The sequence below is a fragment of the Pithys albifrons genome, chromosome 2 (assembly GCF_047495875.1).
Source record: "Pithys albifrons albifrons isolate INPA30051 chromosome 2, PitAlb_v1, whole genome shotgun sequence".
Classification (NCBI taxonomy): domain Eukaryota; kingdom Metazoa; phylum Chordata; class Aves; order Passeriformes; family Thamnophilidae; genus Pithys; species Pithys albifrons.
The window spans coordinates 116,777,805-116,800,892 of NC_092459.1; the positions used below are offsets into that span (position 1 = coordinate 116,777,805).

General features: G+C 49.8%; 1 protein-coding gene across 4 annotated transcripts in view; it reads right to left on the bottom strand.

The window, feature by feature from the left end:
* Nucleotides 1-9,924: 9,924 nt before the first annotated feature.
* Nucleotides 9,925-23,088, bottom strand: part of CCDC85A (coiled-coil domain containing 85A) — a 64,856-nt gene continuing 51,692 nt past the window's right edge. The window contains exons 4-5 of one of the 4 annotated variants that reach the window (XM_071548109.1): nt 14,809-14,908; nt 9,925-11,797 (exon numbers count right to left, since the gene is read on the bottom strand). In XM_071548109.1, coding sequence (XP_071404210.1) covers nt 11,365-11,797; nt 14,809-14,908 — 533 coding nt within the window. In that variant the 3' untranslated portion in view covers nt 9,925-11,364. Of the gene's footprint in view, nt 11,798-14,808; nt 14,909-17,390; nt 17,511-23,088 lie in introns of all 4 variants that reach the window. The other 3 variants (XM_071548105.1, XM_071548106.1, XM_071548107.1) reach the window with 3 other exon arrangements.

The following is a 23,088-nucleotide window of genomic DNA, read 5'->3' on the forward strand; positions in this document are numbered from 1 at the left end:
GGGAAGCGCCGCCGGCACCCTTGAGTGGGTACAAATTACAGAGCTCTCAGCAGGGCCGGGGCTGGAGCCAGGATCCGCCTTTCAGCGAGCCAGAGCCAAGGAGAGCTACACGACACTCTCAGTGGCTCTACCACAGGCACTGGGGCAGGCACGGCCCCCAGCAGGTCCTGGCCCCGGATCCGCGCAAGGTTTCACAAGCACAGGGCACTGCTCACGGGCTGGCACACACACCAAGTTTAGCCCTTTTACAGGTGCACGTTCCTGTGGAACAGCCAAACCCACCTTGGGCAGTAACGCAGGGGCCGAGGGGAGCTCTGACACCTGATCCTCAGCAGCCACACGGGCTGCAGTGGTGCCTTTGCCACTGCACCAGCACAGAAATCCTTCCCTTTGCAGCCCAGTCACACTGACCCAGGAGCACATCCCCTGTGGACAGCCACTCCCTACTGACTGAAAAGTAGCACATGATTGGAAAGCAGGAATTATTTTCAGCCTTGTTAGCATTTGCCAAGCACCGTTCCAGCCCGAACATTATAGATGTTTAATAGGTCCACACTGAAACTCTTTGAACCTTGTAATCAATACAGCCGAGCCACTGCACAGAATTTCCCATTGATCTGCGCTTCGCTTCATTAAACGTTGGTTTTACAAGGTCTAGCAATGGGCCTGCTTAAAATTGTTTAACAACCTGTGGCTGCATCATCAGCTCTAAATGGCCACGCAAGACTGGCTGCAGGAAAACCTGCTACGTAGTTATTTCTTGCCTTACAACAATATCAAACTGACTTTTAAAAGCCTGTAACGCATTCAGGGATACTCACTTTAAGGTCAAACACGATGACAACCACTTAGAGAAACTGAGAGCACAGACATGGAAACTCAAACTTTCTGTGGGCCCCAAGGAGGGACTATTTCAAATTCTTCAAACTTCCAATACAGATTTTTTTTAAAACATACCAGCTCCTCTGCAGCAAGAGCAGGCCTGTTCCACTACTCTTTAAAGACCACACAATCCTGAAGTGGGCTAAGCCGTGCAGATTTGCAGAGTACCAATGTGCACGCTTGGCAAATTAATCATCAGTTCTGCTTTTTGGCTTCTCTTTCTTGATCCACTGAGTTCAGAGTGAAACACAAAACCTCAATTCCTGCTACAGCAGGATGGCTGAGAGGATCATTGAGCCCTTAGTCCATAGGGAATGCTCTGCTTGGGATAAGCCATGAGGGTTCATAGCAAATCATCATGCTCCTACCACTACTAACACACTTATCTTCTGGACAACATAGTATTTTAGCACAAATGGGTTTATGTACTGGTATTCCCTCATCTCTATGGCCTTGGGTCACCAGCCTCTATATTTTCACTTCCACAGCCACAAACCAGTAATGGAGAAAAATATTGTACATTCATTGCAGAGGGGAAAAAATGTTCCACATCCACGGGATTCCTTTGTGCTTTGGTTAAAGGTTGGACTTTCCTCTTTATTCTGGTCTCACATTAAATTATTAAGCCCAGCCAGGACAGAATTTATCGCAAGTCTTTGAGCAAGTAAAAATCTATTTATGCAAACCATGGATATACTGCACAAACCAACAGATAAGAATTAGCATTCTTTAAAATGAAAACATACATATATTTAAAAGCACATCAGTTGCTGAGGCACTTTCCCACCTGCCACATGCAGTCCTGCTGGATCAGTGACCCCCAGCAGGGCCCTCCTTGCTTCCTGCGCCATCCCTGGTGCTCCTCAGCCTTCAGAGGGGCTCCTGCTCAAGATGGGGGGGGTCAGAGAAATGGGCCAGGGTTACAGCCCACAAACAGCAGCTCTTCCACTCACAAAGCAAATAATCGGACTCTGCAAAAGCACAGAAAATGTCTCTTTTGCTGTAGCACTTCTCATTTCAGAGCAGTGGGCTGGCCCAATACCAAAGTCTCCCAGATGCCATTACTAAGGTGTCATAATTCACTCCCTGCCAGCAAATGGGTGCAGGGAAATTCTGAGGGAAACCTCTTTTGGTTGCTGTGAGCTCCATGGCCAGGGAGGAGACAGACAGACAGACATAAATATATATATATGAATCACAGAATATTCTGAATTGGAAGGGACCCACGAGAATCATATTCAGAGACCTGCACTTGCACAGTGTGATCAAAACCACCCCTGCACTACCCCCCAGGGAGGGTCAAGTACCCACTGTGGTGACATCAGCAAAGGTGTTCAGAAAATTCTCTTTTCTGTATCATTTCTCTCCATCCCCCAGCTTTGCTTTGAGGCACAGCAACAGCAGAGGCTGGGAAGCAACGCATGGTTATTGTCACTGTCTGCAGGATAAATGCAGTTTCCCTGACAGACTGACATTCATACACAAAGCAAACACTCCTACAGGATGAAAGGAGTGGGGAGCTGCTCCAGCCACAGCCCAGCAGGATTGTGCAAGGCCCAGCAGCCTCTGCCAACTCGTCTGGCACAGCCACAACACCGACTCCAGCATCAAGGCAGGAAAGGAGTGGGACTGAACTCAGCTTTCATTTGCAAAGTTTTATTCCTCTGAGCACCGACAAAACACAGATGGTCTTTTTTCTGAGTGAAGACCATTCTGCACCTGGAAAACCCAAGTTGGGAAGAGAAGGCAGAAGGCAAAGGGGAGAAATCTGTTTGTACAAGTGCTTTGCTTTGCAAACCCCTCTAATCAGCAGTGAATGTTCCTGTGCACAGCAGGTAATATGTGCAAACCAAACCTCTCTCCCAAACAGATAAAGGCATTTCTTCGTGTAAATAAATATTTTGCAAAAAAACCCCAAAGAGGCACTTGTTGGATTTTTTAAAATAGAGGGGAAATGTGTTAACAGTAATGGCATTAAGGTGTTTGGGATCTGCCTTTCTTTTCTGAAATTATTTGAAGCACTAGGGCTGAAGTAGAAGCAAACTGGGAGGACCTTCCCTCAGAGGAGCAGAGTTCTGAGCAGTGTTCCCAAGGAAAGGCCATCAGACACTCCCAGATGCCTCCCAGCAGCACCACAAAAATTATACCCTGTACTAACATAAACACTAAGCTAAGACCAAGTGAACTCTGTGTGGTTTTAGCCCCAGGCTCCACAAATCTGGAGCAAACTCCATATACAGTCACCAGTCTCTACCAACGTGCCAGGTGAAATTGATTTTTAAACCTTTTTAATTACTACATTTGACAATCTCCACGCAATTTACCCACTCCTCAGGAAATCCCAGCAGACACAGCAAAACAAGAATAGAAAATGCACCATTTTGAGCTAATTTTCCAGTCATTTATATCCATGAAATCCCAGTTAACAGATCAGTGCCTGTAAAGCAGCAATAGAAACATGAAGGGATTTGGGTCCTTTCTTTAGGGTGAATAATTGGCAAACCAGCATTAATTTTCTGGTGGGCTGGAATATTGTACAGATTGCTCAAGTAGCTGAAAACAGAATAAAAAAATTGGGTATGCTTGCAGTTTTAGTCCAGCTGAGATTCCAGCACTGCAGTCATATGTCTGCCCTTGGGCCTTCTTTATTTCTTTGAAAGAATGAAAACCTACAGGACACATCTGAGCAGAGTTACTTTGGACCAGTTACACAGCTCTCTTCTAATACCATTCTTTAATTTAATAATTTCAGTTCCTCTCGTTCAGGCCACTGGAATTCTGAGCCTAATAATGTGTGAAAAAGGACTTACAAGTGTGGTTAATAGGCAGTTTAGCCAAAAACCTTTTAGGGAACATATTTAATTACTCCTAAGAAAAACAAAAAGTCTGCCTAATAGTTCCTCCCCATCCAAACAAATAGCATGAGATTATTAGACTAAATATCTTTCCCTCTTGCAATTGCTCAGATTTATGAACTTGGCTGTTTATATTGTTTCTATGATGACATAAAACTAAAATGCAGCAACTATGACTTATAACACAGGTTTATACTGTGCCTTCAGGAAGTTTTCCTCAGTCTTTGACCCTGAGGCTGCTGACACACAGTTAACCACAAGCGAAGGCACAAATTATTGATGTAGATCCCATTCAGCCCAAGAAAAGTTTTCTCCCTCTATGGCACAAATGACTGGAAATCTCCAAATTCAACACATTTCCCCCCTCTCAGTTCAGCATTTTCTGTCTCTATGGCAAGTACCTGCACTAGGGCTGGGGGTCCAGGTCCCTGCAGCGCTGTGAGGGGGGAGAGGGGGGTGCTGGGAAGGAGATGTGAGGGGAAAATGGGGAATCATGGAGGCTGTGACAGGAGATGGAGGGGCCATGAGGGAAGATGGCGGGCCCTGAGGGGGGGAAAAATGGCGGGCCCTGAGGCTCTGTGAGGGGAAAACGGGAGCCATGAGAGGAGACGGGGGGCTGTGAGGGGAAAATGGAGGAAGACCGGGTGCTCTGAGAGAAAATGAGGGCTGTGAGGAGCCGTGAGAGAAGGCAAGAGCTGTGAAGGGAGATGAGGGCCGTGAAGGGGCTCAGAGGGGAGATGAGGTGAGATGGGGGCCGTGAGGAGAGGTGAGGGCTCTGAAGGGAGATGAGCGGAGATGGGACCGTGAGGGGCTCCGAGGGCAGTCCCGCCCGCTCCCGCCGCCCCTGGCCCGTGCCGTGAGGACACAGCGCGGAGCAGAGCGAACCCCGAACGGCCGCAGCGCCCCCTCCGACCCCTCTGCTGCTCCCGGCAGCTCCCCCGGCACAGGCGACACGGCAGGGCGGCCCCTCCGGAACCGGGCCAGGCTTTCCAGGCACACCGAGCATCAATTAACTCCTCGAGATCACAGATAACGCCTTATCAGCACTAGTGTGGGCATTGACCGCTGTCACACCGTTATCAAATGCCTCTTGTCCCCATTGTTCCCTTTTCCTGCTAAAGTGGGATATTGGCAGGGAAAGCCCGGCCTACGGTCACAAGAACTGCCCTCTAAGGAAAGGCACAGCTTCAAAGGGCCGAGGGAAGCTGCTCAGAGAGCCTCAAAACGTCTAGTTTTCACTTATATTTTTTTCTTTTAACCAACCACTGTCATTTGTTAATCTCGGAGTGCACCACCTTCAACAAGTATTTCACTTTCCCTCCTAATGAAACTAGTGGATTTATAGAGACAAGGTTTAACCATTCATCATTATCTTACCTTTTCTCCCCACTTTTACAACTATTAGCAAAACAGTAAAGATGAACATTTTAAAAAACTTCTAGCTACAATTAACCTCTGGGATGCATTATCTTTTAACTCATACATGTGACTTATGCAGGAGCTTTGGAGTCCTCTTAGCTCCAGGTTACCTCACCTGCACATGAGGTGCTCTCTCTACCCGTGTTCAGTGAGCAGATATTTAACTCTGAAATCACTAATTCAGATGCCACTGAGTGCAGAGATATCAAACACCAAACTGGCCACACACCTTTTTGCTTTGGGTTCTCCTTTTAACTCTTTGGTACCAGGACTGTGACAGCTGAGAAACTGTGCTGGGAGCCTAAGTGAGGGAAAAATGCTGCCTTTGGGACAAACAGGCTTTGTTTGGGAGTGTGTAAGACCCTTCCTGCAGCATCTGCAGACCACAATCTCACCCAAATCCCACTGGTTCAGTGACCTGGTGTGCACATAACAATAATAATGTACATCATAATGTACACTGTTCTCTTTGCACACTGCACAGATTCAGCAGCAGCTCTCAACTCAACTCACGCATCTTTATTATGAAAGGCTCAGTGGGTAGGATGTGGTTTGGGTTTTTTCACAGTGATTCCAGCATGGAAAGGCATCTGACATATGGTGTCCTTTCAGCCCCGGAGAGCCGGTGGCCATGGCAGGCTGAGGGCAGTGCCTGGGCACAGAGGCGTGGCACTGCCACAGGGGTGGCACTGCTGGGGGCAGCCAGGGCTGGGCAGAGGGGGCTGGGGCTCAGCAGGACACAAACTGTCCCACAAAGCCTGTCATTTAGAGGCCCTGGCGCTGCCTGTGGCAGTCTGTTCCCTTGGAGAGGAGATGCCTTCCCATGCTGTGCAAGATTTGTCTTTGGCACTGGCAGAGGCCTCCAGAGCAGCTCTGGCAGCTGGGCATGTTCAGAGCCTGATGGGAAACGAGGATAAGGCAGAGCAATGCTGGGACCTGTTACACTGGGGTGGGAAGCACCTTGAACCACGGCCAGTTCCTACTCCAGCTCTTCATCCACTCCCCACAAACTTGGCCACACAGAGTCCATCATTGCTTCCCTTTAGCACAGGAGGAAACCAAAGCCTCTCCTCAACACAAAGTGAGAGTGCCCAAGTGACACAGCCAAGCCTCAAAATACTCCAGAATTAGAGAAGCCAAACAGATGCTGCAAAATGGCCATAACAGGCTCAAAAAATAAAACCCAAAAAGAGTGTGAAAGTCACAACAGAAAGCAAAAAAAAAAAATCACTGCTTTAACAATAGTGTAAGCTCAGAACACACAAGACTACTCGTAAAGAAGAGTTTAAAATGCATTTCATAATTTGCTGTGATTGAAGAAAAGGCCTCACTCAAGACATCCCTCATCTTGCACCTAATTGCAAGCACATGGTGGGGCTCCAGCCTGAAGCAACGGGTTAATTCTCCACTTGTTTCACAGGATTAGAACTTTTTTTTTTTCCCTAGGAAATGTAGTGTTATTGTGAGGCCCATCCAGACATGCTATTTCATAATTAATACCAAATAAAAAGTGAATTCTCTCCTTTGTCTAAATCGTTTGCTTTGGCTCAGCAAGGAGCAGCAATTAGCAGGACGGCTCCCTGAACACTCTTGATCTGCTACAGGCTTTCCTGCTGCTGATCAGAAGAACAAACCTGATTTCACACAATCCATGGGGTTTACGTTGGCTGGATGTGCTATAATTAAAATAATCTTTTCTTTTTTTAACTCTCCCAAGGGCTTTGTTTATCTGCCTGTGCTTTTTCAGGGAGAGCCAGGCACGCACCTCCTTTAGCAGCTTGGGTGATTTACACTCCTGCCCTTCACCAGCTCCCTTTGGAGCTCTCACTGTCTGTAGTTTGGTGCAGAAATTGGGGCCTGGCAGCATTTGTGTTTTAGGGCTGGTTTCTGAGCAGGAGTGGAGGAACAGTTCCATGGAAACATTTCCAGGTTTCCCTGTGTGCTTTTCCTGGGATTCCCAAGGCTGGGCAGGGTGGGCTCTGGGCCTTTCTCATGGGCACACACAGCAGAGTGGGGGCACTTCCCCTTCAGCAGAGAAGGGAAATAGCATAGTTTTAGATTATTTCCTCTCTTTCCCAGTCTAATGCCTGTGGAAACAGAGCAGCTCCACAGCCCCAAGGCAGTGACTGATGTCCTGGCCAGTTCCCACTCTCTGCCAACAAACTGCATCCTTTCATGAAAGGCCACCTCAAACCCCAAGAGAATGTCTTCCTTCCTCTCTGACCTTTACACTTAAGCCAGGAGTGATGCCCTGGTTTAACAGGGCTCAGCACACTGGCCTGAGCCAAGATGTCCCTGTGGCACCAGGGACTGGCAAAGATTCCTGAAAAAACCTGCCATCAACACCCTCCAGGTGAGGAGTTCAGGCCTGGGGAGCAGCACTGCTCATGGGCCAGCCCTGTCCCTGGCATTTCTCAAGAGCCAACATGAAAAAAATCCCAATAAAGTCACCTGTGAAAAGGTTAAAGCCCCTTCTCCCTCACCCTGCCTTTCTCTCAGGCCTCAGTGATTGCCACACACAGGTGAGTTCATGGCAAATGGGCTACACCACCTAAACTGAGATTCACCTGCACCCCCTTCCCTTTGTCCTCTTTCTTTCCAGAGCCTGGGGATGGATTCCCAATGTTACTTTATCCTTCACTTTTTTCACCTGAAGACTTGTAAATTCTTAAATGTATCTCAACCTATTCACACTGGTGGAGGGAAAAAATCCAAAGAAACTTCAAACTTCAGGGCCACAGCTTTGAAGAGATCATAGTAACAAGCTCTTATTCAAGGGGAGAGTAATTATCATGTTCCAATAAAGATATTAAATAATTCAGTATTACTATTTTGGCACTTCTCTGTGAACCAGGTGTTCAGGAAACTTTCAGACAGAATCACACGGTGCAATCCCTGGGGTCCTTCCCCACCAGTCACAACATGAGGAGAACTAACAAGGTTGGACCAGGCTGGAACTTCCAGGAGCCAGCAAAGCCCTCAAACCAACAGCACAAGACCCTATGGCTTTTTTTCATCATCCTCATGAATATTTCTCAATTTTCTAATTACTCACATGGAAGTGTCTGAGCTTTCTCAGTTAGGGAAGATTCAAGCAAGGTTGATGTTATCCCTTGAACTTTTAAAACATGGTCACATTTGTACTTACATAAGACTATGTCAAAGCTGATTTTCATTCACATCACCATTTCTGCATTGCCTGTTTGCTGGTTGATTAATTAATGCAGAACCCCTATTTCCTCAATGCAGGCAGAGCTGTTCTTACCTTCAGGGCTGTGGGTGGCCAGAGCTGCAGGACAGGCTGGCCTGGGGTGAGGGCCCTGTGCCCCGGGTCACCTGAGCCTGCAAAACACAAGGGTGAGGATGTAAGGAGGGCTTGGCATTACACACCCAGCAGCTGCATTTCCTGGGACACTCTGCAGGAACTAAAAAAAAAAAAAGTCATCTCATCAAGACTTTTTTCCACCCAAAAGTGGTGGGGGGGAAATGGCTGAGTCACTTCTGTATCAAACTGGTAAGATCAGTAGAAAGAATTCACAAAAAAAAAAAAACCACCCTGGGACTTATTTCAACAAGACATTTAAATATTTTCACAAACCAGTGGCCTGGCAAGGGTGGTGTTTGAGCCTGAGGGGCATTGGGTGTTTGAGGGGTTGGGGCAGCATGAGGGGGAGCAGGGCTGGGTGTTCAAACATTACAAAGGGCACTCTGGCTTTGGGCCACATTCATAAACCTGCAGTCCATCAGCTGCAGCCCGTGGGGAACAGGCTCTCCTGGAACCAGCCCCTTGCTGCAAACAGGGTGCCATTCCTCACCTTCTGCCCCCCTCACACTCTGCAGAGCAGGATGGAGGATCTACCCCCTACACCAACACTATTTCAAATGCACTCTGCAGTGAATTTGGGAGCTCCCTGAGGCTCAGCTCAGGCCTGGGGAGTGGCCCTGCAACACGTGCAGGTTTTGAGCCACAGCAGAATTCTGCTAAAGCAAGAGCAGGAGTTGTGCAGGAGGCCTGGGCAATTGCATTTCACTGCAGAGGCTCAGCCACGTGTGCAGGAGCAGGAAGGGAAGGTCTCGACCTACACAGCACATTTTACTCATCAGCACAGAGACATTCCAGCAGGTCACAGGCCCCTCAGGGCACTGACTCCTTCCCCACACACCGCCTGCTTTCTGCTCTTAATAAACTGTGTTTTAGGGGCCACCACAGGATTTATCAGCTCTAATTGATAGTACTAAGGAATTTTTTTCCTCCCAGAAAGTTTAAGGCCAGTTTTTTACTCACTGGCACAAGCACAGCCCTTTCCCCTGACCCACCCAGCCCAGTCCTGGGGCAGAGATGTAATGGGGACAGTGGGACACAACCAGCCTTCCCCCAGCACACCAGCACCTCTTACCTGAACAAAAGGACTCCAGGAGCTCCATGTTGCTCTGTCCTCACCTTGAAGCTGCTCTGGGAGGAAGAAGAAACCAGCACAGGTGTCCTGAGGCTGCAATTGCAGCCCAACTTACCGAACTTAACAGCTTGCACCTGGTCACCACCCCCTGGCACAGCCCTCACACTGCTCCTCACTCAGCATGAAACAAAGAGGCAAGGTCACCTTTCTTGCTTTTTTTAAAGACACCTGGCAAGAAAATGAAGAAAAGTGCCCAACATGCAGCTAATTTCTCAACAGAGCAGGAAACATTCCCAACAGCTCTTTGGAGGCAAACTGCCCCTCGCAGCTTTGGTCAGGAAAGGAGAGCAAACAAGGGTGGGATTCTATAATTTATTACCATTGCTAAGATGAACACACATACTTGATACCCCATCGTATGCAGAACTGTAAAAAAATAGTTTTACTACAGTATCAAAATTTACACAAGTGTAGTGTCAAAAGACCAGTGTCCCTCGATCAGCCCCTGAAGACACAAGTACAGGGGTTACAGCTGTTCATACAGAGATAGGAATACAACAACCAAAACTGAACTATGCAGTGAGAGGAAACAAGGTGGAAGGACAACACCCAGCTGCCTGGCCTGGGTTCTGGGGCAGAAGCCACAGCAGGGCCATGTTTCAAACCAGAAGGCTGCATTCTGCATTCCCAGCTCAAGCAGAAGGAGTGAACCGGAGTTTAGCCCAAGAAAGCAATGCTGGATCGGAGGCCTCACATCCAATGGTACCAAGTGGAAGTAACAACAAACCCGACAGAATTCCTGCTGCAAATGAACACAGTTTTGCTGCAGACAGGTAGCAGATTTACATCATATATAGAACAAAAGATTGTACAGCAACAGAGCTACATTCCACTGCCAACTGCCCACAGGTACAGCATGTCAAAGCTCAGAGGAAACAGAGGCTCTCACTTTGGCTCAAATCTCAGTAACCAAGAACAAACCAGAAACCCAGGAATTGTTGCATTCCCTTTTTTTTTTATTATTATTCTTATTAATTTTATTAGTCTTTTTGATGCTCAGCTATGGTAAAAAGTTAAGCAACAGCCATTCAGTCACAAGCCTGTTGCACATTCATACATGAAACTATCATTGCTCTTAGATATACACAAAATACCTATCGTTGTAATTCAATACACACAACTAATGTCATACACAGAGATAAAAATAAACTAAGCACATCTAGGGCGCCGTCTGGTCACATCTCAGGCAATCTGAACAAGGGCTTTCTGCCTCATAATAGTGAAAGACATGCTCCGAGGAGAATAAAAACCTTTTTCTTTGAAAGAACGCTACGGCGGCAAGAAAAGCTTGTTTTAATAATGCAGTGCAATCTTTTAGACCCTTACAGGCTCTTGTTAAATAAATCAGCATGTCTCGAAATTAAACAGTTAGAAATTAGCATCCTGACAGTTGGAAAACACTTTCCAAAAGAAATTCTGATGGAGATCCTGATCTGAGAGCTGTGACAGCGATGCCTGAATGTTCTGTTCATTAAAGGGCTCCAACACCACACACCTCTTCAGAAGATGTGCATCAAGAGAAAGCTACCTGGACTTTCATTTAGAAAGAAATTGTGGATCACTACAAGTACTGTAGTTATGCTACACTACTGGCTGGTTAGGACGTTATGGTCTTTAGCACCTCCAAGGGCAGGTATTCTACCAAAGCAAAGCAATCACCTGGGAATTGCCCAAGCACCCTGACGGTCAGTTACAGATCAAGGGGAGTTCCCAAGAAGCGACTCTCGAGCTGCGGAGACCAAAGGCACAGTTTATCCACATCTCTCCGGTGTGGGGGCCAAACCCCTCTGCAATCCAGTGGGAACCTCGGACAGGCCTGTCAGAGCCTGGCTGGAACCAACCACAATCACACTTATCTGGTGCAGCTCCTGCGGAATCCCAACCATCCGCTCGGGCCGATGGATCCCCCGGTGCTCCTCACGGTGGGGTGGCAGCGAGGGCAGCGTGGCACTGGGCAGGGCGTGGGGCAGCAGGACTGGGGCGCGCTGGCAGCACGGGCAGGGCCCTGGCAGCGCCTCCGGGCAGCGGGAACGGCGGGCACAGGCAGTTCTTCCCTCCCAGCGGCGCTGCAGCTCCTGCTCTGCAGAGAGCCCATCACATGGGGCCCTTGTACTGGTTTCCTGACAGGTGCTGCCTAATGCCAGGGCACGACCCTGCAGCATCGCCAAGTTTCCTCCACACAACCTGCAGGAAGGGATGCAAAGAGATGGTTATCCCAGTGCAGGGGCACTGCGAGCACAGGGACATGCACCTGGAATGGCACAGGTTTGGGACATGCAGCACGGGGGAGCACAGAGGGGAGGGACTCACAACAGGAGCAGGGACTGTCCCTCAGGGGACACAGCATTCCCTGTGAACACAGAAAGCACATGCTGCCAGGTTACAATGACCAAAACCACACACAAATGGAGCAGCACAGGCACCACTGGGGATGCTGAGGGTCAGACACAACGTGAGGGTGTTTGCAGAGGCCTCAGCTGGAACTGTTCCACTATTCCCCAACCTCATCTCCTGCAGGACGTGGCTCACAAGCACAAAGACCAGCCCAGAGTGGCTATTCCCATCTAACAAGCACAGAGCAGTTCTCCTCTTTTTCAAAGGATTTCCTTGTCCTCTTACAATCAAGCAAGGCATTGGAAGTGTTTCTTTCACTGGCTCTTCCCTGAGGACTGAGGAACTGTGCCTGCAGTCACTATGTTTCACACTCATGGTACAACACTGCAGTTAGAAAGGCAGAGCAGGGATACCCCAAAAACTTAGGGAAGCATTTCATAATGATTTATAGAAAACTGATGGATTCTGAGCAGGGGGACAGGAACTCATGTAGTGTCACCAGGCCTCTCTAGAGACAGGAATGATGATCCCACCACACTGTGTATTGCAATGTAAGATTATTTCTGTGTAACCATAATACACTAAAAACCAGCTGAAGTGCAACTGCTGCTAAACCACCCCTTAATCTCTAGGCCAACAGCAATATGACTGCTGAGAAAGGTAAAACCTGTTTTCCATTGTCATTATTTATTATTTCACCAGTGCCTTGAGTCCAGCAGTGATCAGACACTGCATTAGCTGCAACTGAATAACCCAAACAGCTGGATCCTGGGAAGCTGACATCCTGAAAGGGCAATTCCTACAGCTGGGCAACAAAGGCACAACAACCCCAAGGTCCTGCTGAGATTCTGTGCATGAGGTGGGAAAACAACCCAGTTCCTCTGAGCCCTTGCTGAAGAAAACCTGAGTATAAAAGCATGAAACCCAGACACACTCCCAGGCTGGAAGAAAGGAAGGAGGCCACAGGGCCACAAATCAAGGTCCTTTGTGTTTAATTCCAGTGGGTGGGCATAACCCAAACCCTCCAAACTGGCATCCTGCAGCCTGAAATCACAAGTCTCCACCACAAAAATGCACGAGTGTTTTAGGGGTATCTGCTGTGCAACTCTGCAGTGGTGAATGCAGGAAAGGGGTTCAGTGGCAGCTCCCACACTGGATGTCTGTGGCACAGCCAGGGCTGGGGATGACCATCCTGCCCAGCACCTGGTACCAAACCTCAAGGTCTCTCCAGAGCTGCTGTGAGAAGGCACGTGGCACCTACATGTGCCTTTCAGCACCTTCCCTGGTCAATAAATATTAAGACAATATTTACCAAGCAGCTGATGCTGACACAGTAATAAACTGGAAGGTGACACTTCCCCAAGTCCTTTATTTCCAGCTGAACAAGTGACCCTGACTGGGAGGGAGGGACAGATACATACAAGAGAGGCCCAGAAAGGGAACAAGTGACAAGGGGGGGCAAAATTTCCCTCCACATTTCAGCAGGAATTTCAGCCCTCCTGCCCAGCTACTCCCCTAGTCCCAACTGGAATGTCCCACCTTCCCTGTGGCTCCCAGCCCAAGTGAGGGAGCTGCAGCCTGAGAACAAAACTTACCAGTAGCCTGAGGAAAACCATGAAGAACAACCTCCAGATTTAATCCAGACATTCCTAATCACAAAGAACACCCCTCCAAACCTAATCCAGACATTCCTGTGCTTTGGAATTACCTCCATGCTCAGTAACACCTGACAAACTCCCTCTAAACCTGCTGTCGCATGTTGCTACATCCTCCTAAGGCAATGCAAGTATATCAGTACAAAGCAAACCCAGTCCCAAGTACAATCCCAGTTCCATATTCCACATCCTGAGGAGAGAATTCCCACCTCCATTATCTTAATAAATAGCCCTGTAACAACCATAAGGTTCCTATGACATGAATTACACATCCACATTTTGCATTGTATCATTATTCTGGTACCAAACTGCATCTTGGTACCAATCAAAACTATGCATCAAAATTAGGGAGCCCCAAACTGTCCCCATTCCACTGTTTCAGAGGCCAAAGGATGCCATGGCAAACATTTCCTGTGGGACACTCCCAGTGCCTGAGGCTGCAGTGGACAGGGAGCTCCAGCCTGGCAAACTGCACTGGCAATGCAAAGGAAAAGATTATAATAAATATTATCATTAGTTGATCACAAATCCAGGGTGCTTTCACCATGGGCTAGATGGGTATAAGGGAAAGCAAAACCAGGAAGGGAATAACCAACTGCTTTAAAAGTATAATAATATCTCAATAGTGAAATCAGACAGAGATGATAAAAGTCAGAGCAACAGGGAGTGTTGCAATGGCAGCAGCAGAGCTTTGAATGGCAAAGGGACAAGGCAGGACACAAGTAGATATTTGAGAGCTACAAAAATGAAGTGATAATGTCAAATTTAGCATTTTAGAAGTGGCATTACTTACATCACAAGGACTTTTATGGATTGCTATTAAATATGTATGAGTTAGAAACTGCTTTTGTAGCCATAAATTGTGAAGGAATATGAGGCAGGAAAAGTCACAAGGGCCATTGTTCAGAGGGAAACTGAGGCTGCCAGGCCTCTCACACTGGCCAAACTTCACTCTTAGGAAGGATCAATTCAGGCCATACGGTACTTTATCCCAGATCTATTATCCCACATAGACTCTTCTGATCAATACTAACCAACATGTTAACATTATAGTGCTCCTAATAAAACAGGAATTGCATTACAGAAACAGTAATTGACTTAATTGCCATATAAAATCTTTCAAGGGCACATTGCCAGCATTTAAGCAAAAAATACCTTGCATCCTCAGGTGTTTCCAGGCTCAGTATGGAATATAAAATGAAACACCTTAAACTTTTACTGCACATTTCTCCAGTCTCAGCTGTATCTGTTTCACTGAGGTGATGGTAGGAGAGCCTTTCACAGCCTGGTGATCTGTTTTCCTGAGCTGCCAAGTCATGGGTGTGTTTAAAAATAAGGAAATTTGATTTTATACACTTTTTGGCAGCCACAAATAAGAGCAGTAGTATAAGTACAGTATATAAGTAGGCAAACTTGCAGACCCACAGACCAGGTAACAATCACCATTCCACACATGCAAACCCTGGTCTGGAACAGCACAAGGAGGAAGTTTGGCCAGATAGAACCTGCAAAGGAATCAAACACATCCTGCCATGTGAAATAACCCCTTACAGATCCTTAGGGATGCCACTTGCAGTCCAGGAATAATCCCACAACCACCGGCAGGGTGGGAGGAGTGCCCAGGGCCTGGCACAGGGACACTCACATGGCAAGTCCCCTTCCGGCCGCGCTGCCTCAGGGAGCAGGGCATGGAGAGCCTGCTCAGACCAGGCTCTGCTCCTGCTCCCCACTTTCTCCACCAGTGTGAGATTCCCAGGCAATTTTAAAAAATATTTTAAAATTTTTTTAAAGTCTCCTCATTACTTAGGAGAACAACAGCACTACTTTTAGCAATTCCCTCCCTGTGCTCCCTAATGGATGAAATGGATGCGCCCCTTTCAAACACAGCCCTGCTCTGGAGATTCCTTGCTGTGCACAAGTGGGTTGTACCAACAATGAAGGTTTATGACAAACACTATTCCTTTGCTGCAGGAATTCCAAATTGCCAAACTTGGACAGAAGAGCAGGCTCCTGATGTTGGCTGGTTGTTCCCCCTGCATGTGCTGTGCCCAGTGCTGGCAGTGGGGCTGTGCATTCCCAGCAAGGTGGATCCAAGTGTGTGCCTGGCCCTGGGAAGCAGCAGTGCCCTCCCAGCTGGGGCTGGGCAGCCTCAAGCTGGCAGCTCCCTCCCCACCCCACACTGAGCTGTTCCTTTGTGCCTTCTGCTGAGCTGAGGGCTGAACTGTCCTGGCACACTGGCCCAAATCCTGGTGTTCCTCACAGTCCCTTCCAGCAAGCAGAGCCCTGGCTGCTGCTGCTGCTGCTCCCACACTGCACTCACACACACCAGGGGTTGGCACAGCTTGTCAAAAGCACGTTGTGAAATGCTCCCTTCAGGGCAGGGCCTTTGCCAGGGGGTATTTCAAGAGAACTACAAAAGGCTTTTTTCCCATAGTTACACATGATCTCTTGACACAATGACCTGGCACAGCTTTATTTTTCCAGGCAGCAGCAGGTGGATCCACAGCAGATGCACAGGAGTCGGAAGGAGCTGGCAGTGGTGCAGGAGGGCAGGGGCAGAGCTCTCGTGGGCAGTGCCGCTGGCAGGGACGTGCTGGGGTGGCCATCCCAGAGGGACCTGCCTCTGTGGGCATGGGAAGAGGAACTGGAGCTCTCTTGGCTGCCTCTGCCCTTTGTGCCAGGAAAGCAGGCTGTGGTGAGGAGCTGTGCCTGGGCTTTGTGTCACAGGAAGGGATCTGATGGCTGGAACTGGTGCACAGCTCACTGCCTAAACACATTTCCTCAGGCCTCACAGAGGAGCAGCCAGTGCACAGCAACTCGGGTGTCCAGGCAAGCCCAAAGCACTGTTGAGCTCTCACTGGGCTTCTCCACAAAGCTCAGAACCACAGCAAATACCTACAGAATTCCCAGGCCTCCCCTGAAGGAGGGCAAACCTTCCCCCAGATGGGTATCACAGCAGTCCAGCAGTGAGCAAAGCCCAGGAGAGGAGGGTCACAGAGCCCCAGGAAACAGCCACACCTGAGCCAGAACAGGAGGGAGGAATGCACAGCCCCTGCTCCGTGCTCAGCTCTCCTGTTGTCACTCCCCTCAGGGGAACAGGGACAGCACTGAGGCCTGTGCTGGGCTGGGACAGGGAGCTCAGCCACTTGTGGACTCACATCACCCCATAAACCTTTCAGTCTTGTAACACCTTCTCAGTTTCTTTAATTGCAACAGTTTCACTGCTGACTGAAGGGAGAAGTTGCAACTCTACCCCCTGATTACTTGTGTCAACTGCTGTATATCAGTGTCACACAGGCCTTGCAGTGCAGCCCTGACCTCGGGGGAAAGCACATCTGCTCCCAAAGAAGTGTCACCGCTGACCTTGGGACCGTGGTCTTCAGCCCAGGGCCCTGCTATTTTTAACATGAACACACCATGTGCCTCAGCTTTATCTCTGCATTGAAGTATTTCCCTCTGCAGGAATCCACTGCATCCCACTGGAGCACCAATGTGCATCCCTGATAAAACAGAAACACCTCCTCAATTCAGCAAACACCACTTCCAGCCTCAGATGGAAACTGCAAGAGTAAGGACCATGGAGAGCAGCCCCAGCTGGATCGAGCCCTGCGAGGGCAGGCCCTGCCCAGGGAACACACAGAGCACAGGTACAATGGGGACACACAGAAACAAGGCCACTCACGACAGGAACATCCCGGTGGTGCCCACGGGGATGCCAGCAGGACAACAGGACACGTGCTGAGGGACAGACAGGACGATTGGCAGGGCTGGCAGCGGAGCAGCATTACCTTCAGAGCATTTACCACTGAGTCAGGCTGCTGAGAGGCTGGGCCATGTGCCCCCAGGCTGGCTGGCTCGGGTGCAGGGCAGGGCCGCCCCTCTGCCCCGCCGGGCATCCTACCGGGCTCCTTGGCAAGAGATCAGACACTATTTAATACACAGAAGGGTCGGTCAGTGATCACAACAGTCAGGCAGTGCTCTTGGGAAAGGCTGAGAAGCACCAAAGGGGGTGGTGCTCCAAAGTGCCCCTCGTTCTGTGCCACCAAGAGCCACGTGAGTGTCACCCAAACGCTCTGGCCCTCAGGGGTGTCCCTCTGGAAAACAGGAGGGAGCAACAAAACTCTTTTAAAATCAAAACCTCTCACAGAAGTGCTGCAAAGTTCAGAGAGATGACTGCAGCTCCAGAGGAAGGTGTTGAGGTTGTATGGTTTTACCCCAGTGTTCTGGAGGTCATTCCTGCAGCAAGGCTCACATTTGAACGTTGCTGCAAGGTTTGAGCCCCAGCTCAGCCATGGCTGCCATGGCAGGAAGCAGGAGCTCTGGGCTAGACTCCCTCCCTCCCAGCTGCCAGGGCATGGCCCCTTTGCCTCTGCCCAGGGCAATGGAAATGCAGCCCCTCACACTGACTGCAGAACCTCAAGGCTACCCAGGCCATTTCCCCACAGCACCAGGTGCCAGTTTGTCCCCAGCAGTGACAGCCTCAGGGGTTTTGCTCCCAGGGAACACCTGGAAAGGTTTCCCAGGACACTGCCAGACAACTGTGAGCTGCCTGAGCTCTCCCAGCTCAGTCACCTCGAGTTTTGCAGGGTGCGAAGCATCTCCTGGAGTGACTGCAGTGCTGAGGTAACCTGAGAAAGCTCCAGAGGGCTAAAAATACCCCTGTGCTGCACTCGTGGGCAGCAATGGCACCCCTGGGGGTGCTCCAAGGTGCTCTCAGCCTGCCCTGCTCCTCACACTCACCCTGCAGGCAGAAATGGGTTTAAAACATGAGAAATATAGAGAAGGAAAACATTTCAAAGGCTGAGAGATGGGAATTTCCTTTCTTAGAGAGTAAAAAATACTGTAGGAAACATTAAGTAATAATTCCTGCTGGGATGTGTGGGAAATGCATTTCTGAAGGAAAAATAATGACAGTGGAAAGAGCCCCTGGTGAGAATCAGTGCCTTGATGTGCACTCATTTGTCCCCTGAGCAAGCACACAGAACACTGCAGTGGGTTTGGGGGTGTCTCTAATCTAAAAAGCAGGGAGGACAAGGGTGGGTGTGGGAGAAGGAGGGCACAGGGATGGCAAGAGGCTGAGCTGCACAGCCCCAGGCTGCTGCCAAGGACACAACACAGTCAGGGCAGGTTTGTGATGCTGTGGGACAGGCCTGGATAAGGCTCACAGCAGAGCCACAGGGCCGAGAACCCTCAGCTACCCCACACGTGGACCAACCCTCTGCAGGACTGAGCCTCACCTACTCAAAAAACCCTAAAAACAAATAATCCACAAACAGACAGAGAGAATGCTGCATATGCTAAACCACAGAAAAGGTACTTTGTGCCTGAATCTGAAACCTCATTTCGTACCCAAAGCTGCCTTCCAGCCTCCTGCCCAGCACTGGATCCCTGGAATGCCCAGCAGTGGCACTGGTGGGTCTCACTGCAGCAGCTGCAGTTCCCCCCAGCAGTGACTGTCACCAGGTTGGTGTGGGGGATGGAGGGGTAGGGCTTGTTTTGCTTTGGGAAGGATTTATTGATCTGTTAGTGACTGGCCAGGCCTAATGCTGAACTTTGGGAAAGGAAATGAAGGAGGAAGGAAAAGGGGTAATAAGACAGACTGGAGCAATTCTGTGTTAGGATAAATTCACTCAGTCAGCTTTGGAGGTTTTATAAGTCAGAGTATCCTGGGGTTTTTTTCTAAGTCCAGGGCCAGCAAAGATTTTGGTCAGTTTGGAATGGTAAAACAGAAATATTGCCACTAAGAGGCAGAGCAAAGGAGCTCAGATTGTCCATGTAAAGCCTCGTGAAGGTGCTGAGGCCCTGCCCCAGGCAGTGAGTGTCCTCCACAGCTCCTCTGGGCCACGGGGAGCACATGTGCCTCCCTCCATGAGAAGGAAACACTTGGGATCACACTGCTTTCAGCAGCCACTGTTCCCAGCACATGTTGGGAGAGACTGAAAATGAGTATTTCCCCCCGTGGACATCCTCCTCCCTCTGTCCTTGATAAGGGACAGAAGCTTTTCCTCAAAAATAAGGCAGATTTTGCAGCCCTGAAGGTCCATCTCATGCTCAGGGACCTCTCATCTCAGGTGAGGCCACTCCTCTGAGGCAGCACAGCTTCTGCCTTCTTCCCTTGGGGAAGATCTTGCAGCAGGTGATGGGGATGGAGCCAGCCTGAGGGGTTCTTGTGGGCCTGCAGACACCCCAGCACTGCTGGTGAGCTCCTGGGGCAGGGAAGCAAAACAGGAGCAAAAGGCACTTTGCCAAAGTGTCAGTGTCCAAAACCAGGGGGTCTTGGGGGTGAGAAACCCTGCTGCCTCCCTCCCGTGCCTTGCTGCCTCTCCCTCCCGTGCCCTGCTGCCTCCCCCTCCCGTGCCCTGCTGCCTCCCCCTCCCATGCCCTGCTGCCTCCCCCTCCCGTGCCCTGCTGCCTCCCTCCCATGCCCTGCTGCCTCCCCCTCCCGTGCCCTGCTGCCTCCCCCTCCCGTGCCCTGCTGCCTCCCTCCCATGCCCTGCTGCCTCCCCCTCCCGTACCCTGCTGCATCCCTGCCCTGTCCTGCTGCACTCACAGCCCCTGCAAGGGTGACACAGCTTTCCCTTTACCACCCAGGGACAAAGTTGTGGGAGTGGAACCAAAGCTCCCACTGCTGAAATTTGTATGAACTTCACCCAGCCCGAGCAACCAGGAATAAACTGAGCAGCAGAACAGCAGCACCTGAGAAATGATGTCCTTCTGTGCCCACCCTACATCCCCATCTGCCCTGCCCAGCCCTTGGGCCAAGCCCAGCATGGAGGGCACACGGTCTGACACTGCAAAGAGCAGGCAGAGCCCCCAGCACACCCTGGGCATGGCCTGGCACAAGGGTGAGAGTGCAATCCCTGACTGGGCACATCCACTTTCTGTTAGAAGCAAATCTACACAATATCTAATGCCAACACGACTCTGGTGAACAGAAAGCACAGGAAATCTGACTCAGCCCCATAATATCACCTGCCAGAAAGCCCAGAGGAATGGAAATTCAGCCTCTCACTCACACTGAGTGCAAAATGTTGATGCTGCTCAGGCCCTGCTCCCACAGTGCCAGAGGCAAACCCTGCCCTGTGTCCTGGGCACGGGCACAATAAAGACCCCTGTGTAAAGCAGGGAAAGAATTAACCGAAGCTTTGCTACTTATGCCAGTAGGAAACTTCCTTGTTTCCATCTGCACTGTTGGTAAGGACAGTCCAGAATGAAAAGCCCTGTACTGCCAGCCCAAGGCAGTGGGAGTGTGTGCCAGCCCCTCCAGAGGAAGCGTGGCAGAGCCAGGGAGGGCAGAACACAGCCCAAGTGTGCCCTGAGGATGCTCAGTCACCTCACCAAGGCTGCCAGGGCCACAGGCTGTTCCTCTGCTCACTCACCAGCCCAGCCCTCCCTCAGCAAACACACAAGAGCTTGTTCTCCAGCAGCCTCTTCTCCCACAGGCCAGTGGTTTGCTGGGAAGTGCATCCTTCCTGCTGGGGGACTGCCATGCCAGTTCAATCACTACCTGATTCTCAAAGTGTTCCTCTGATTTGCTCAGCCCTCCATTTCCCTGTAAAGCTCAAAGCAAACAGGCTGTGTTTGTCAGCTTGTTTCCAACAGGCAGGAGAAAGGCAAAGAAGAAAGCAATAACTGCTCTTCTGGATTAATAACACACCAAAAAACCTGCAGCAATTCTTTTAGGGAGGGCTCCTGTCAATTAAAACACACAAGTTTCAAATGCTGCAGTTTCTCACCTGCCTTTACAGAGCTCAGGAGAAAGTCCTACAGGACACTGCTGCCAAAACCCACCCACTCAGAGAGCACTGGAAGCACACTCAGATTTGAGTGGCCAAAGCCATTGCTGGCTACACACCCTCAAACAGCCACTTCCAGCAGGAATCCCCTTCACAGACCTCCTTTATAATGAACATGTAAGAGGGAAAGGTCCTGGGCTGTAACAGCTCCCATCTGGGAGGCCATGCATAGAAAAACCACCAGCACTCGCAATCTGGAAGATCTGGTGGAGTCTGCCAGAAAATCATGAGTGCAGAATAACTCCAGACTTTGGGGGAAAAATGCATCTGTCCTCTCTGCACTGCAGCTCTTTGCACACCAGGCTCTTCTGGAGTTTGTTCTTGGGAACATCAAGGCCATGAGCTTTTGCCAAGCATGATGGACAGCCTGGAACAAAGACTGGCCAGAACCTCAGCTGCTGGAAGCTGAAGTCCCCCCTTAAAGACCTATTAGTCTAAACTGATGATGAGAGCACATGAAAGAAGGGGGTGGGTGGATGCTCTTCATTTACTCTCCTTCAGCAAATATTTGATGACATGATTGGGAAACATGAGTTCATTCAATGGGTTTTAATTACATTCTGGTTGGAGGAGTCCCTATTCTCCCACATGCAATGGAGAGGAGGAGACAAACAGTGTTGGACTGGGAGTGACAGATTCACAAAAAAACCCACTAACCAAACAGTTCCCATCTTCTAATTAGATTTATAATTAAAACCATGTAATGCAGAGGGAAAATAAAAACCACAATCTCAGCAAAAGGTTTTTGAAAGATTTGGAAACGGGTTGGAATGAAATGTGATAATTTAATGGAAGGGGGAAGAAAGAGGGAAACAGAAAGTGTTGGAAGAGCTCACAAATAAACCAGTGTGTGCCTAAGCATCATACCTGCTACTTCCCAGTTAAACATTCCAGGGCTGAAGAAGGATAGCAAAGATGCAAAACCCCCCAAAAGTGCCTGATGCCACAGTGCAAATGAAAGAGAGACAACAAAAAGAGATGGATAAGGACCAAAAGACTTGGAAAGAAAAGAATGGGGAAACAATGGGAGCCAAGGGCTCTGGTTCAGCCTCGTGGCTTTGGCCCTGGGCGGTGGAGCCACAGCTCAACCCCCTGATTGCAGCCTCCCCTGATTGCAGCTTGGCTGCAGCATCCTGGCAATGCTCCCCTGCCCCTTCACTGAGAGGGAAAGCCAAACTAAAGGACAGGAGTTGGAAGGGGGCATGTCTGTCAGTTCTCCATCCTTGCCTCCTGCTCACTCCTCCCATGAAACAAGTGAGAACCGAAGCAACTGAAACTGGGGGACTTGCCAAGTCTCTTTGGCAAATGCCTTCACTGTCACTGTGTGACAGATGTCCACATTTCCCGAGCACTTCAGCTGAGCTTAACAGCCCTGAAATACCACTCTTAGGAAAATGCAGGGATGTCTCCAGCTCCCTGAGGTGTGGCTGCCAGCTCCTGCCCTGGCACGGGGCAGGGACAGCAGCCACACCCCCTGGCAGGGCTGGGGGACCCCCTGGCAGGGCTGTTCTCAGCCACCCAGGCCACTCCCTGGCACAGCAGGTCTGTCCCAGCCCAGGGAGCTGGGCCTGGGGCCTGGATCCATGGTTGGATCCATGGTTGGATCCCCGCACATTTCCCAGTTCTTGCTCAACCCACAACAACAAAGGAGCAGCTCTCAGGGAACAGCAGACCTACAGCCCAGCTATGG